Raw genomic sequence first — 16,904 nt, 5'->3', positions numbered from 1 at the left:
GAGCTTTTATGTCTGCTATTGTCCCAACGCCTCACATATCAGAGCTATTGCTCCTGGGCTTATGTGAAAAACAAACATGGAGCCTCCATGGGAAAGAACAGATTCTTCCCATTGCCTGATAAAACAACAGCCTCAGCACCCGCCAGTGTGTGCTCTGTGGCTCAGGGGCTCTGAAATCTAACAAAGGACACATTTCTCAGGGCCTCACACAGCACTGCCACTGAGACAGCCTCGACAACCAAATCTGACATCTAAAACTGCCTGCAGACCACCTGAAACTGCCCATGGGGAGTGAATGCTTCCCTATCCATCTCCATGGAGCAGTAAGCACACAAATCCAGAGGAGAGTTCAGCAGCAGCACAAATTATGTACTTCCACAGCCAATTAGTGTCACAGATGGATAAGCTAATGTGTGCACTCACCGTCCCAGGCTGTCCCCTGCTCTTCACAAGTGCTGCTGTATCCATCTGCCTGCTCATCCTCTGCCAGTTTATTTGCACCCACCAAATGGTCATTGTAATCGTAATGTGGAGGCCACATAAAGCAGTCCAAAGGCCACCAAACTGTTACAATTCTCCTTTGTAATTAAAAGCTTCCACATTAATTTAGAAAAAAACACTACACAGTTTGCAACACTTATGTATTATATAGACCAGGGCCATATTATGTGGTATGCATTAGTTGCAGAAGCCTGAACATCAGTGAGTATGGCCCCTCCTTGGGGCCTGGGGATTCACCAGGACAGAAGAGCTTGCAACAAGCAGAGGAACAGGGCAAGAGGGGTGATGGCTACTCTCCACCTCCTCTTTAGATCTCACTCCTTCCCAAGGGGAAGGTGAGTTAAAGGGAGAAGAGAATGAAGGGACATAGAGGAAGAAGCAAATCATAGTGAACAAGCAGGATACTGCAAATGTTTCTGGAATCAGAGAAAGGCTCTTGTGCCTTGGCTGTGCTCAAACTTTGCTTGCAGGTAATGCATATTCTTGTAGAATCCCCATAAGGCTTCACACATGCCCCAGGTCCCAGCTACACCTTCCTTTTCATCAGCTTGTCCTGGTTATTTTCTCAAAATATTATTTTGCAGGATTTTTCCCTAGTCTTTTTTTGTTAAGTCCACACAGTCATCACTATCAGGACGCACCAAATAATTGAGCCAATGGAACTGACAGCAGGCAAGATGAACATATGTGTACCTCCAGAAACACCCACAGGCTCCTCCAGTGCTGGCAGCCAGCCTCCCTCTATGAATCACAGGGTCAGGTGTCCACATCCCACAGAGCCAGGAGCCCACTGAGTCAAACTCTGGGCTGAGGGCAGCAGATGTGGTCACTGCTGAGACTACAGCCCCCGGCAGAGACAAAACCCCTGACATGGCAGGATGAGAGGAAGCAGGGGTGCAAGAGCAGGACAGGTGGCAAATACAGTCCTTTGGCCCAAAAATGAGAGAAGGATGCTCTGAAGAGGAGACAGGGTGTACTAGATGAAAGGGCTGAGAAGTAAAATGTGGTCATTTGTAGGGTGTTATGCATGATTAAACAATGTAGGAGAAAAGGACCAACACTCCTTTTTGTTCTTCCCTGCAGACAACTTGTATTTGATGTCCCATATTAAGAGCTGTGATACAGTTCAGGGTTTATCAGCTGAATTTGGCTCTGCTAATGCACTCATAGCCTTTTCTTGGTGTGCTCCTAATGTGACTGAAGGATTTAAACCATTACTCTTTGTGGGGCAGGGTACGTGGGACCTGAGATGTCTCTCACTGTCCCGAAGAGCCCAGCTGTCCCTCTGCCACAGACTGCCACGTTCCCCACCCAACAGTAACCCTCGCGGCTGCCGGTGGGCAGGAAGGTCCCACCCCACGAGAAGCGCAGGGCTTCCCGCTTTCTCCACGCAGGTCCCTATCTCCGTACATTTCGGAGAACGCACCATTTTCCCAATCCGTCTTCCAGAGCACTAAATCCCCCCGCTCTCAGCCGAGGCTCGCAGGGCAGCCCTCGGCGCATGGACCGGCCCGGGCAGAACATCCGCCGCGGCCGCAGGCGGGGCCGGGGAGGAGCCGGGGCTGCCCCGGGGCCACCGCCCGCTCCCGCCCGTCCGCCCGTCCCCCCTGCATCGCCGGGGGCCGGGCCGGGCGCCAGGGGCGGTGCTGGCGGCCGGGGAGGGAGGGAGCGAGCCCGCCGAGCCGAGCCGAGCCCCGCGGGCGGGACGCAACCCGCAGGATGTCGCCGCTCCGTGTCTGCATCGTCGGCTCAGGGAACTGGTGAGTGCCGCAGCGCAAGGGGGGGCTCTCCCTTTGTCCTCCTCCCTTTTTTCCTCCTCCCTTTTTTCCTCGTGTTTTTCCCTTTTCCTCCTCCTTCCCCCATTCCTTCCTCGGTTTTTCCTCGCGCCGCGGGGGGCGGGGGCTCCGCAACAGGTGCGGTACGTGGAGCGGCGGGGCCGGGGGCGAGGGGAGTCTCCATGGTCCTGAAACCGCGACCCCGGCCCCGTCCTGCAGCGGTTCTGGGCTCCTGGGCAGGGACCGTAGGTCCCGAGAGATGCACCAGTCAATGAGAACTGGAAAAGCATGAGGCTTCCGCATCACCCCAGGTGTGTGAGCCGCTTAAAGCCTGGCGACAGAATCCAGAGAGGCCCGGAGCTGCAGCTGTCGCTGTGTGTGCCTGCTGCAGGGCCTCGGCAGTTCAAACTGAAGCATTCAGCAGTGTGAAGGGTGGTGATGCTGTTTGTGCTCCTCTGAAGGAACCGGGGCACAGGCTTCATTTAAAGCCACGAGGTATTGGCACTTTTCACTTCCATCCTCCTCAGCATGTCCTTTTGCATCTTGGTGAGGACACAGCATGATGTTCAGGTCTCCCATTTATCCTCATTCTTAAGAATGTATTTGCTACTGCTCGGTCCTTTCCAACCCGGACAAAAGCATGGGTCTCCAGAGCTCCTCGAGTCTGACAGATCCCAGTAAGATCAGTAAATCCATCTCACAGGACTTAGCATCTTACTTTTCTTATGTTTTCTGTACACTGAGCACAAACAAACAGACCAACATGCATGTGCATGCATTTGGGATTAGCAAACCTACCCTCCAGGTTCTGGTGATTGTTTTTGTACAAGGAGAGCGAGCTCCTTAAGATTTTAAAAATATCTGACAGCTAGGTGGAAGTAATGCCAGAAGAGTCAGTGAGTGAGGGAGTGGTTGCTTGTGAGCTGCTGAGAACACAGCAGAGTTAAAGCACAGCTCTCTGCCTTCCTGCCTTGTAAAAACAGTCCACTGCCTGCAATGCATTTTCTTTGTGCATGACATCTCACAGTCTTTCACATGGAACTGTACAGCCAAGTCTTCTGGACCTCATTGTCACACTTCTGGCTTTCTCTAGCCCCATCACTTGTTTCCTCAACTGCTGCTTTCATATGTTTTTCAGGGAAGGCATCCCTCTCCCTGCCACCTTCTCTTTCCTTACTTGCCTGTGCAGGCAGCTCATTGTCTCTTTCAAGCCCTCAACAGCTATGACTGCATGTTTGGAAGGCAACTTTTTTACCTTTGGTCAACTCACAATCACAAACTTCATCATTCTCTTGCTGTATCCTCAAGCAGGGACCTCCTGCTTTTCCCAGGCTGTCCATCTTCCCACGAGACATCATTTAAAGTCACTTAGTTGTATTCAGATCTGTATTCGAGGAAGTTCTCCGTTTTTCCACATGTACCTACAAACTTGAGCTATACTACAGAGATACTGAGACCCCAGCCCATTCAATAGCATCTCCTTACCCATTCTGCCTGTCTACCTGGGCCCATCTCTTGCTTCCTACCATATACACCAACTCTAAAATCATCAGGGAGGACATAAGCATTGTGTTCTGAGGTATGAGTAACATTTATTCATAGCCTTGGTGGCAGAACAGGTTGTTTTAGTGCTATAGAGAAATACGTTTACCTTTGGCAAACATTTTTTTTCCTTATGTTCCTCATAAATATTTGGCCAGCAGTTCAGATCTGTGCTCTTGAGGCTTTCCTGCAGCTCAGAATCGTGGCTGACACGTGACACAGCAATGTTGCAAAAGCTCATGTCAGCTGCAGAAGTTCAGCAGGTCATGGGGACTTGCTAAGTCAACACTGCTAGGAGGCTCATGAGTGATATGGTTAAGCAAAGCAAGTGCTGCACTGCATTTTGTGGTTGCCAGTAGGTGCAGGAGGGTTTTTGTTTATCTACTGAGAGTTGCAAGTCCCATTCAGGACTTCAGGGATTAGAGCCAGAGTCTGCATCTTTCAACAGAAAATTGTATGTTCTTAGTACTTAGCTAAAAAAGTTATTTTTATGGGCAGGATTGATGTATAAGTTCATCATCCATGTTGTGCTGGACAACCCAGACAATGAATTTGTATCTCAAGTTTATGAAAAAGATCCAAACCTTTTCTTGTTAAAACATGTTTCTTGTGTGGAGCCAGAATTCATCCTCAGCTCAAGCTTTGAATGTGCCCTCTGTTGATAGGAGGCCAAGAGAATCAGAATATAAGCAATTTTATCAATAATATAAAAGTATAATATAACTGCATGCCTTTCTTTCAAAATAGCAGAACTCTTACAGTAAAGGTTCACCCTTAAAACATTTCCCTAAATATTGTAAAGGACCAAACCAAAATAAAACAAACCCCCAAAACAAAAACCACAAACCAACCAAAAAGCCCCAAACTAAATAACAAAATAAAAAAGCACTACAGCAGTTCAGGATGTGATCAACACTGAGTGAAGTGAAAGGTGATCTCAGCAGGATTTCTTTATCATTAAAGATGAAGACCTTAATTAGCTATTAATAAGACCTTATTAGTTATTAAGCAATTTAACCTTATGCAAACTGGTTAGATGAAAAATATGGGTGAACCAAGGAGGGTCAGTTACAAAGCGGTTTTGCTTTGAATCATTAACAGCACAGACCTGCCTGGACTTTGATATTCCCAAGAACTTTATCAGTTCCAGAACACACACCACAGCTAAATCTTATTCATGCTCCTTGTTACAAGTGGGCCAGAGGACAAGACTGCTGCAACTGGAGTTTCTCTTTCACTCGTGCTAATAAAGTGGCCAAGTCTTGAGAGATTAAAGTAGCATTAAAATGGAGAGAGGGAAGAGAGCAGTAAAAATAATCACCCCTCTTCCCCTAATAATTTTAAGGTCGTTAAACAATACTTCCAATATTTTCTGTGAGGTTTCTAATTCTCCCTTGCCATGTGAGCATTTGCAAGGCTGCGGTGATGATGGGGGAATAAAATTATTGTCTGACCTGAAATTAAAAGTGCTCAGCATGATTCAAGATGAGTAAACTGGATGGTTAAAATATCCTCAGGCTGCAAGTATTACAGGTCCTGTTACAGTGATAATTATAACAATAAGTAAAGAGAAACACCAGATTGAAGGGTTGTTTGTTTTCTTTCTGAGCATTTAGCTCTTATGTAAATCTTTATTGTAACTGTTTGGTTCCGGACAGGAAAGTGGGATGCATCTATTTTACATGAGATGCACAGAGACTGTCACAGCAAGGTTGCTCAGCACTTATTTACCACCTGGATTATTTTACATTTATTGATCTTGATAAAAACCAGAATTATCTGAGGACCATAAGAGATTTTAATCTCAGATAATGTATTTTTAGTGTTATTGATGGTACATCACATTCCTGCTCTATAACCTTTGATACTACTTCAGTTCCTTTATTGCAGTTCTATTTTTCCACTGGTCTACTTCCTCTGTTCTTAAACTTGAAGGGCTCTTGATGGGGGGTAATGGGTAAAGCTTTCTGATAAACATTGCAAGCACCTAGACAGCTTTATAGCACAGGCTTTTTATAAGTTATGATGTTTAAAGTAACTAGTGTTTCCAATTCACAATAAAAGTACTTTTCCCCTTTTAGTTATTTTTATTTTGTTTTAAAGGGGATCAGCCATAGCAAGAATCATTGGCAAAAATGTCCAGAAGTCAAACAGATTTGATCCCACTGTCAAGATGTGGGTATTTGAAGAGATCATTAATGGAAGAAAACTCTCAGAAATCATCAACCAGGAACATGAAAATGTTAAATATCTGCCTGGGTATAAGATACCCCACAATGTGGTAAGTTGGAAAAAAAAAAATTTAAAATAACTGATTTTTTTTTTTTTTTTAAACAGGGAGGCAATGTCTGAAAAAAATAGGAAGCAATTCACTGTTTTGCCACCTAACTCACTCCATTATAACTCCCTGGAATATAATTCAGCTATGTGATTTCTGCTTGTCTTGTATGTCACGAGCAATTTCAAACACCAACTGTGTCTGTGCTGGTATCACACCATCCTCCTCCCTGGCAGAGATCAGCACAACTCTAGAAATGGCAGGCAGAGATCTGTCTACACAGAGCTGAGATATTTCAAACTCATAGCATGTTCTGGAAAATCAGGCAAAGCTGCTGTTCTCCTTTCTTCAGAAAAAAAAAAAAAACCCAAAATCAAAAACAGAGCTGTGGCTTACATGGAGGTGAATAGTGAGCTATCAGCTCATTGGTGATTTCAGGACAGCTGTAGTTAATTAAGCTCTAAATTCCATTTAAAAAATAAGGTATTTATTTTCATGGACGTTTAAAATACCAAGTTATACATCTCTACTTAAATTAATTACCTTAGATAATTTACTGCTACCAGAGCAAGTGAGATGTTTGGCTGTTCAAGATTTTGCCAAATGTCACTGCTTTGTGAGTAGTGCCACATTTTTGGAGCAGTTGCAGTTGTAAAGGGAAATTAAAATGCTGCATGTTGTGGGTCTCCTTGCTTGGGGAGTGGTTATATTTAGTATTCCATTTTGTGCTGTGATTGCATATCTGCACTCCTAGTGTTTGAACTTGGCACACAGTTCTCCTGGGTTACAACTGACTTGTCACTGTTATTTTTACAACTCTCTAGCAGATTTTGTCATCATCCCTTGAGGCCAGTCTCACCCTGTTTAGAGTAAAGCCTGAGGCTTCACCAGCAAAAATCAGCTGGTTGCAGTAGAGGGACCCTCAGACCGTCTCCAATTGAGAAAAAAAAAAAAAAAAATAAAGAAAACCAAACAAGCTGAGCTTTTCCTTGCATTGCTCTGCAGCATTTTGGAGAGACAGGAGCACAGCCTGTGCAGTGCTGCCAGCCTCTGCCCTACTCCCACTTCACTGTTTTCCCAGAGAAGCAGCCTGGCTGGCAGCAGCTCTGGTTTTCTTGCTAGGAGTCTCACTTGCTAAAGGCTGCATCCAAGAGTGCTGTTTGTTCCTACTGCAAACTGCTTCTAGCAGGCTCAAATTCACCTGCTGTTGCCTCTGTAGCCTGGCTTAAATTGTTGTTCTGAGTAACACCAGCATTTGGAAAAAGATACAGCTAGGTAGTTTTTAAGCATGTTTTATAGGTTTTTGTAACTCTTGGGAAAATTGCTGTATATTTAAAACAAAGACACACACCCAAAGATGATGATAATCTCTGTCTTTTGATACAGTTTATCCCTCAGCAACTCAGCTGGTGACTTATGGAAACTAAAGACTTCTAGAAGAGCCTCTGTCCCACCACTCCATTTTTCTCCTGTGCTCCCCACTGCTACCACTCATTCCAGAAGAATCATATGGGGTTGGTCAGCCATCTTCAGGAATCAGATCAAGAAGCTGCACTAGCAAAGGGGCTTCCCAGCAAACCACAAATTTATGAAGTATACAGTCTTTCCCAGATTATCCACACAGGGTTAAATTATTAAAAAATTATTAAAAATCCAGCCCCAAAACAGTTCAGCTGCTTTGGTTATTTCAGAAGAGATCTGTAGCTGCTTGTGTGGAGAGCTGGCAGCTATGCCACAGGGCCAGTTAAAATTAAGGACATTTGCACTGCATCTGCCATGGCTTTGGCATGACAGCATCTTGCAAGGACTGAGGATTCCTACCTGGGTCTCATTTTGTTTGTCACTCTTGTCCCAGGTGGCTGTGCCAGACGTGGCTGAAGCAGCAAACGGGGCAGATATTTTAGTGTTTGTTCTGCCACATCAATTTATTGGACGGATCTGTGGGCAGATTGCAGGACAGGTAAAACCTGGGACATTTGGGATTTCCCTCATCAAGGTAAGTTGTTGTCTCCACAGTACCCAGTCAATATGGAGTAAATAAACAGCTCCAACTTAAGGGCAGGAGCTGCAGCCCTCAGCTGCATGTTCTGCATAAACACAATCATTTCTTTCTGCAAGAGTTAAATCTTGCCCAGCTCTGCCAGCCCTTCCGCTGCTCTCGTGGCTGTGGAGAGGGAAGGATGGGGCAACCTATCCAGGCTAAGAGTATCTGGTTTTGCCTGTCATGTTTAGCCTGGATCAGCTCCCACTTGGACCAGCATGGAGGTGAAAATGGGCAGAGGAAGGGATGCATAAAGCTGGCACTGCTGCCAGAAAAAATACTCTGAGACTACAGCCTCAGTTAACTCCTAACTGAGAACTCTGAGTCAAAGTGCCTCTTCCAAGTACATGCTAAAGCTGGTTTTGGCAGCATTAAAATGGCATAATAACACTAATGATTTTGCAAAACTGAAGCAATTTCAAGCTGGCATGAACAGAGGAATCTCTTTTTAAGGTTAGAGAGGTACCAGATTATTGTAATCTTTAAAGGAATTAATATTTTAAGAGAACGTCAAACTAAAAGCCAGAGGCAAAGCATAGGAATGTAGTCTTACCACTTCTTTGTTTGATTGCATTACAGGAAATATCCCACTTTAAATTGTAATGAAAGAAATGTAATTCAAGTTTTTGGACTTCAATACCAGCTCTTCCACTCTATAGAAATTATGTCATAAGCAGCAGTAAGGAGAAGAGAGGAAGGGGGAGAGGAAGGAAATTTCTGCAAATTTAGCTTAAAAAACCCAAGACAGTTCAGTATACTCCTTAACATCCAAAAAGCACTTTGATTTATACTTAGATCTTGCAAAAAAGCCATTTCTTATAGACTTAGTTTTAAATGTCTTTTCCTGTACTACAGAAATTTAACTGAAAGGAAAAATACAACAACAAAGAAAGCAAGCCTCAGGACAGCAGCACTTGATGTGAGGCCTCTTGCAAGATTACCTTGACTGTCACCCCTTCTCTCTGAGCTTGCCTTGAATTTGCAGTTACCAAAGTAGAAACCCAGAGCATTTGTATTAATGGTTAACACTAGTGATTTTAAGACCCTTTTATTAAAAATTCAAACCAGAGAGCTGCAGGCAATAGAACACCTTCTGCTTTACCAGTGCTCTGCTGCTGTAATTTTCCTATTCTGATACCCTGGCTTTAACTATCTTCTTTTCAGGGGATTGATGAGGGTCCTGATGGCCTGAAGCTCATCTCTGACCTCATTCGAGAGCAGCTGAAAATAGAGATCAGTGTGCTGATGGGGGCCAACATAGCCAAAGAAGTGGCTGATGAGAAGTTCTGTGAAACCACCATTGGTAACTATTGCAAAGAGCCAATTAGAGCTGGGCTTTAAAGTCACCTGTGGCAGGATAGCCTCTGGAAGAAGCAGAGGGATGTCACTGGTCCCAGGTGGTTCCTGAGTGGAGCAGTGGCTGCTGAGCTCCTTCAGGGAGCCAGGATTATTTCCAGAGAATTTGGTGCAGAAAGAATCAAATTCAAACTGACAGTGGGTTTCAGTGCTGAGAGTGAATTTAATCCATTGAAAATATCAGCTTAATCCTTTTTCTGTAGGAATTGGCAAGAGCCACCTTTGGTGTCTGTAGAGCTCAACATGGAGTACATCAACAGCTGATACACAATGCAGTCTAGATAAAGAAGTGTAATCAGAAGCTCCTATGTGCTCACACTCCCAGAGGTGTATTTCTTCATCTTAAAATTTCTTTGTTTGGAAAAGAAAACGCAGTAACATTCTGTTCCTCTCTCCCACTTGGACTGCTTGCCAAGACACGGCCACAGATCCTCCCAGGACTGGGTCTGACCTGATTTGGAAAGTTCATCCAGTAGTTTTTAAAACTCAGAGATTTTTAAAGCCAGTCAAAATTAAAGTTACATCCTTACATAGCTAGGAAAGGCAAAAGAAAAATAAATTGTGTTGCAGTCATGTTCTTTTGCCTTGCAAATATTATAGTAATGGTGCAACTGTACCAGCTGGGCCTTTGTTACTGAAAGGGCACCTAAGCATAAATAAGACTAGACATGATTAGGAGAGTTGAGTTATATTAATTCTCTTGGGGGGAATTTAACTTCTCCTGGCCTGGTTTGAAGCCATGATGTGATGATGACTGAGCAAAGAGCTTTGCCCTTATCTTTGTCCCCGTGGAAAGCCATGCAGTCCAGAGACAGCCACCTCAAAGAGAACTGGTACTGTTAAGAACAAGAAGGAAACCTAAAGTTTCTCAGGAGATGGTGAGAAACCTCCCAGCTACCAGAGTGTGGTGCCCCAGGCTAGTAAAACTTACAGCTGAGCTCACCCTGAAGGAAACCAAGTTACCTTGTACAAAACTCAAGTGCAACTCTATTCAAAGGTCTTTGCCCAGCTGGTCATGGGCTCTCTGGGTCAAGACAAACCTCAGTTCCCTTAGCACTAAGGGCTCTCCTTGGCTGAACACTGTAACAACATGACACATGACCTCTGTAGAGTTGGTAGGAAAAAGGTTTTAGCAGTGCCAATCTTCAATTTCATCATCTGTGGATCCCCCTGTAACTGGGCAATAGTAATTTGTGTCCCATGATAGCAGTGACACGGGCTTACATTTTCAAAGCAGAAATTATACCATTGTCCTGCAGGAAACAGTTGGTAAATAATGTCTTTTGTAAGTAAGGTCTGTGGCTGTACATGCTTTCTCAGGCAGAAAGATTCACTAGGGGGTATCTACCTTTAAGCTCTTTAAAGTGTCATTAAGCAATATTGATCAACGCCAAGGAGTTGCCTACACTTAACACTGGCATCCAGCAGCAGAAACTGCTGTTGCACAAATCTCTGGTTTAGCAACACCTTGGGACTGGGATCACAAAAGCTGAAGTAGTCCCTAGCACCTTATTCCAGGTGAATTGTGTGCACTCTGCAACACTGTAAAAGCTCTCTTTCATCCTTCTTTCCCACAGGATGCAAAAACGAAACTCAAGGAGAAATCTTTAAAGAATTAATGCAGACCCCCAATTTCAGGATTACTGTGGTGCTTGACTCTGATACAGTGGAGCTTTGTGGAGCCTTAAAAGTGAGTGTTTTCAAGCCAATATATTTTATTAGGACCAAATTCTAACCTCACCTGAATCTTCTGTAAGCCACAGGGTCTAATTTGAGTCCTGTCACCATGTGAGTGAATGAGTGCAGACAAGATGCATCATTCATGAGCCAGTTTTCCAACCTGGAAAATAAACCTGGGAAATAAACTTTCCAGCCTGGGAAATAAATTCCCCCCAAAAGGGGAAATTTATTTAAAATGCACCTGCAGGCAAAGCATTTAAAAATACTTGTTTTTTAATCTTTATTTTACCAGAGGCACATCTGGTTTTGAGAGCAGAGTTGAAAACACAGTCCACTGTGTTTTCTTGTCTGCATGTTGTGAGCACACGGAACAAAGACTCTCACTACATAGAGTAGCTCCACTTATAATTATGTCTATGGTTTAAGTAGTAACCTGCTAGAAAATTCACATCAGAAGTGATGCTCTGTGTTGGCAGCATGTCTGTGTGGCACTCAGCAATGTCCACATGGATATCCCAGGTGGGATCAGAATGACACCAGAGTCACCAAATTTCCAAGGAGGGGACAACAGTGTGAGATTCAGAGTTTGCTTTTATATGAATTGAAAGTGACTTCAGCATGTGATCTTTTTTACTTCTTTATACATTTAGTCATTTATACTTCAATAATTCACTTTTCCATGGAGAAGGTGGATGACTGATGAGGAAAGAATTGGTCCTGTTTAACTTCACATATAAAAATAAAATTTTTTTACATACAAAACCAAACACTGCAGATTTTGCTTTTGGCCACAGAGCAGAACTGGGGGCAGGAACAGATAGGAGAGAGTTTTTTACTGTTTTGTAATAAATCATTCTACTTCTTGAAATCATTGGTTTGGTTTTGCCTCCGATTAAAAAAAAAAAATCCCTAAAAAATTAAACTTGTGCACTGGGGTACATACATGTCTGGAGCAAACATGCCAATGGTAGCACTAAGTGGCCTATTGCTCATATACACTGAACTACATTTATTTAGGGACTTATGAACTGGAAGGTGGGAAGGGAAGCATGCTGAACAATGGTGAGGACTTGTGAAGATGTTTAGGATCCTGAGAGATTTGTTTGGAGCTGTAGACAAGGGCAGTTCTACTGATATTTGTAGGTAAGCCCAAAATGTGATCTACCGCAGCATCTTCCTAGAATCCATGCCTGCTCAAATCAGAGACCCACAGAGAAAACCCAGAAAGGTATGACTCTGTGTGGGATATTTTAAATAGTTAAACAGAAAGGTCAGCGAGATCCAGCTTGGAACTAGCAGGAAAACAAAACACTAATTGCACACATGCTGTGTGATTGCAATATTAGTGTATAAAACACTGCTTTGGTTTTTGCCCATGGAAGTAAGTGCAGCTACTTAAAAATCTTCTAAAATTCCAACAACTTTTGATCAACATTATCTGACCCGTTTCTTCATAAGGCAAACTCATGGCCATTAGAAATTAACCCTTGTTCTGATGAAGACAGAGTTGTGGGGTTTTCCTGGGGCTCAGTACATGCTGATAAGCTGCACACCTTGGCTGACTGTTTCCTTCCCTCCCCTGTATTTTGCACTGGCCCATTTTTAGAACATCGTGGCGGTTGGCGCGGGGTTCTGCGATGGGCTGAGTTTCGGTGACAACACCAAGGCAGCAGTGATACGCCTGGGCCTCATGGAGATGGTGGCCTTTGCCAAGATGTTCTGCAAGGGACCAGTGTCAATAGCCACCTTTTTGGAAAGCTGTGGGGTTGCTGATCTCATCACCACCTGCTACGGAGGACGCAACAGGAAAGTAGCGGAAGCCTTTGCTCGCACAGGAAAAGTAAGGAGGATTTTTAAATATTTTATGCTAACACATGAAGAAGTCCTTCTGTGTTTTACAAAGGCATCATTAATTGTTTACCTTCTTGATAACTGCTGGTATCACAGCAGTATCCCCTCTGACCCGAGTAATCAGTCTTCTCTCTTCTAGTCCATTGAGGAGCTGGAAAAGGAGATGCTGAATGGACAAAAGCTGCAAGGTCCTCAGACCTCAGCTGAAGTCTACAAAATTCTGAAACAGAAAGATATGCTCCATAAGTAAGTGCTTTGAGTTTAAAAAAACAACAACAAAATATGAGTGATTCATAACCTTGTTAATTGTCCGTGTGTTTCATTATCTTGTTCATTTCTGCAGCAACAGCTTTCTACATCTTGGGTCCCTGCTAGAGCCTGGCTTGACTCCTCATTGCCAGGGTCAGTTGAATGGGAGAAGGGCTGAGCATTGTTAGAAGAAACAAGTCACAGATAGAGAGTGGGTTCAGGGAATACTGTTAGTGCCTAATAGTGTATTGCGAGATCACATATTGGAACAGCAAGGAAAACAATCACAGAATATTCTGAGTTGGAAGGGACCCACAGAGATCATCACCAACACTTAAGTGAATGGCCCATACACAGAAAACAAAAGAAATTTTATAATGCAAAGAAGCCTCCCAGACATCCCCATCCTCCACATAAGATTTCAGGCTGTACACAGATTATCTTGCAGACAAGATTCATGGGCCAAAAGGTTTCTTGTTCTCAGTATGCCAGCATTGCAGCTTGCAGCAGTCCTGCTCTCAGTGCAAACCTGAATTTGGTTGTCTCAGTACAAATTTCAGGATCATATTCCTAATCAAAGATTTTCACATGCATTGAACAGGTAATGTGTGCTGATACCAATGCTTTAGTGCCACAAAGATAAAAAGTACCTCTAATTTCTTGGGATGATGTAAGATTATAAATAATTTGAAACCTTTGTCTCAGCTTACACAACAGGAAAGCTAGACTTCCCTCCATCCCATTTCCTCTCATACATCAGCAGTACTGAGAAGTCAAACACTGCTAAATGAATCCTTAAAAACTTATTAGAATTGGAACAGATACAGAAGATTCAAGTGGCAATATCTTTCAAAAATGAGAGTGAAAAGGAAAGCTCATTTTGACAGCAGCTTTAAATCACACCTTGATCTAATAATTATCCTATAATTGCCCTTTGTTACATGCTCAGCTCCAAGTCATTCAGTGGACTCATTTTTTACCACATAATGACTAAGACAGCTTGTAAAAGGAAAAGAATCCTTTAAGCCAAGAAAAGAAAATCGTTAGACATTTTCATTCCTTTTAGTCCTTTGGACATCAGTAATGACAGCAAATAATATATCCATTTTGCACACAGCAGGAGAAGAGGATATGCAATTCAAAATTGTTTTTAAATAAAAAGTACTGGATAGGTATTTTGTTTCCAAAACAGCTTTTCTGTGCTGTCACACCCATTATTTGCCCCTCTTTAGCTCCTCTTCTTCACCCAGTAGTCTTCCAGTAAAGGCAGCCCCAAGCAAAAATTATATTGTAAAGACAAAATTTTTCCACTTTCAACAGAACAAAAAAATTCTTTCCATTAAAATTGAATTGAAATGTTCATATAAACTTTTTAAACTATTTTAATTCCTGTGTGCTTCTTTCAGGTTTCCATTATTTACGACCATCTACAAGATCTGCTATGAGGGTCGATCAATCCAAGATTTCATCATGTGCCTGCAGAACCACCCAGAGCACATGTAGAGATCCCTTCTCCTCACCTGGCTGAATTCTCACCTTCCTGGGACTTCTGTCCACTCCACAGCAATTGAAGTAGAGAAGCAGGTTGTGTGACACTTGCTGTAAAAGCAGCAAAGAATGTATTTAATTCCCCTTGTCCTGGGGGTAAAAACATCTGCCTTTAATTTTAACATTATATCTAAGGAATAGGAAACAAATGTAAAACTTAACATTATTTCATTTGATTTAGTAATGGGGGTATTTCCCTATAATTATTTTCTTGTTGACTGAAATCAGTTCCCCTTGTAATTTCTATAACAGAGCCAAATAGCTCACATAAAACTCAGTGTTTTGCCTACAGTTACTTCTAGAATGGCACAACACATAGAAAAATCAAAGAACTCATCCAAACAGATAAACCATATTTAAAAATAAAATCCAAGAGCAGTTAGATGCAATTGCATGGGCAAATGCTGGATTTTGATGTAATTCCCCTCAAACATAAATAACATTTTGTATTTTGTATTCTGGGACATTTAGGCCTTCCTTGATTTAGTTTCCCAGTACAAGCTTCTTTGGAAAAATAGGTACTATTACTGTGCTCAGACACACAAGAATGTTCATCAGATGTATAAATAAAACAGTTTAAGGGGTGGGGGAAAGGAGAAGGGGTTTGGGATGGGTGTATTGTTTGTTTCAAATCTGTGACACTAGGAATCCTCAGCAGTAATCTGACCTTGATTAAACTCACTGTATTCCTTTAAAATACAGAAAAAACATCTGAAATAACCAAAGACAATTTTGCTAGCATCAGATTTTCTCAGCAAGTCCTCATCATTAATTTGAACCAGCTAAGAGGGGGGAAGTGGAGGTTGACAGGGAGATGTACCCAGGGCTCAGCTTGCAGCTTGTGCATTTGCTGATATTTTGAGGAGGCAACCAGTAACAGTGACAAACTCTCTGTGATATTTGACTTTTTATACCTGTATGGAAATGACCGCTATAGACGCACAGAACTCCTGTAAACTAGCACTTCACACCAGGCTGCATTTCAGGAAAATCCACTGCTCCTTTCCAGACTGCAGTCGTGTCCTGATCCTGCTCGAGCAGCACATCTTACACTCCAGGAGAGAGATCTCCCATCTGCTTCTGAATTTTAAACACAAACTGGGTTCAGAGACCAGGGATTTTTATTGTACTACCAGTGGCATGAATTTTAGAAACGTTGAAGTTTTTAAACCTTATAGCTGTACTTGGGTAACTTTACATACCTGATGTTTTTCAGAGTTGAAAACATCTACATAATGAACAGTGGCACATTTTATAAGCTTTAATCCCCTTTTGAAATACTCCTATTTTGAGAGAAGGCAAAAAGAAAAAAAAAAAAAAAAAAAGGAAGAGTAACCTACTTTTGCTGTGCTTTATCAGATTTTCTGACATAGCAGAGAGGAAGGCAAGTTTTTTTAAATCTATGTACTCGCTGTCATATTGCTTAGAGGAAAAAAAACAAGCTAATTATAAAATAATTTCAACTAATTTTAGAGGAATTATAGGGCTTTCACATTTACCAGAGTAATATATATATATACATATATATATATATATAAAAAAAATAATGTATTGTAATTACAAATGTATTGTAAAAATCTCAGTCTCACAGCTAGCAAAGCTAGCTCAGATACCAAAACCAGTGGCTGCAGCATCCGTGATCCTCCTGAACAGCAGCAAGGGTAGCTCAGCTCCTCCTGCTCAGACTCCAGTCACAGCTAACAGCTCGGGGCTCTGCAGAGCAACATCAACATTCCTGCCACTGAAATGGGAATCATGTGACCAAATCCTTCACATAAAGCAGGGAATTTATGATCTTCAATTTGAAGTGGAAAAATACTTACACATTGCACAGTTTTGAAGTATCAAATACATGAGGATGGGATAGAGAATTCAGGAACCTCCTTCCTTCACCATCAGGCTGAATTTCTGATAAGTCATGTATGAACTAATAATAACATAGAATAATTTACATTCTAAGTGTATCAAATAACAGTTTAATAAAGTGATCAATATGCAGACTTGATGTAATTTCATTTTTCAACATTCTCAAAAAATAAATGACTGTTGTAATAGTGGTTCTTTATTGCTCTTACTCTTGCAG

General features: G+C 42.5%; 1 protein-coding gene across 1 annotated transcript; it reads left to right on the top strand.

The window, feature by feature from the left end:
• The first annotated feature begins 2,103 nt into the window (after positions 1–2,103).
• Positions 2,104–16,877, top strand: LOC132330400 (glycerol-3-phosphate dehydrogenase 1-like protein). The gene is made up of 8 exons (XM_059852640.1): positions 2,104–2,261; positions 5,922–6,099; positions 7,952–8,092; positions 9,302–9,440; positions 11,071–11,183; positions 12,780–13,013; positions 13,164–13,270; positions 14,680–16,877. Exons 1-8 carry the CDS (start codon positions 2,221–2,223, stop codon positions 14,774–14,776), a joined length of 1,050 nt encoding a protein of 349 aa, XP_059708623.1. The 5' UTR covers positions 2,104–2,220; the 3' UTR covers positions 14,777–16,877.
• The last annotated feature ends 27 nt before the right edge of the window (positions 16,878–16,904 follow it).

This window comes from Haemorhous mexicanus, chromosome 8 (genome assembly GCF_027477595.1).
Source record: "Haemorhous mexicanus isolate bHaeMex1 chromosome 8, bHaeMex1.pri, whole genome shotgun sequence".
NCBI classification, from domain to species: Eukaryota; Metazoa; Chordata; class Aves; order Passeriformes; family Fringillidae; genus Haemorhous; species Haemorhous mexicanus.
This window is presented reverse-complemented; position numbering and strand designations above follow the sequence as displayed.

Bases quoted from the DNA above. Each gene is read 5' to 3' on its own strand.
- LOC132330400 (XM_059852640.1), top strand. From the start codon at position 2,221: ATGTCGCCGCTCCGTGTCTGCATCGTCGGCTCAGGGAACTG. The intron at 9,441-11,070 runs GTAACTATTGCA...TCTTTCCCACAG, and splicing joins GTTCTGTGAAACCACCATTG to GATGCAAAAACGAAACTCAA. The intron at 13,014-13,163 runs GTAAGGAGGATT...TCTCTCTTCTAG, and splicing joins CCTTTGCTCGCACAGGAAAA to TCCATTGAGGAGCTGGAAAA.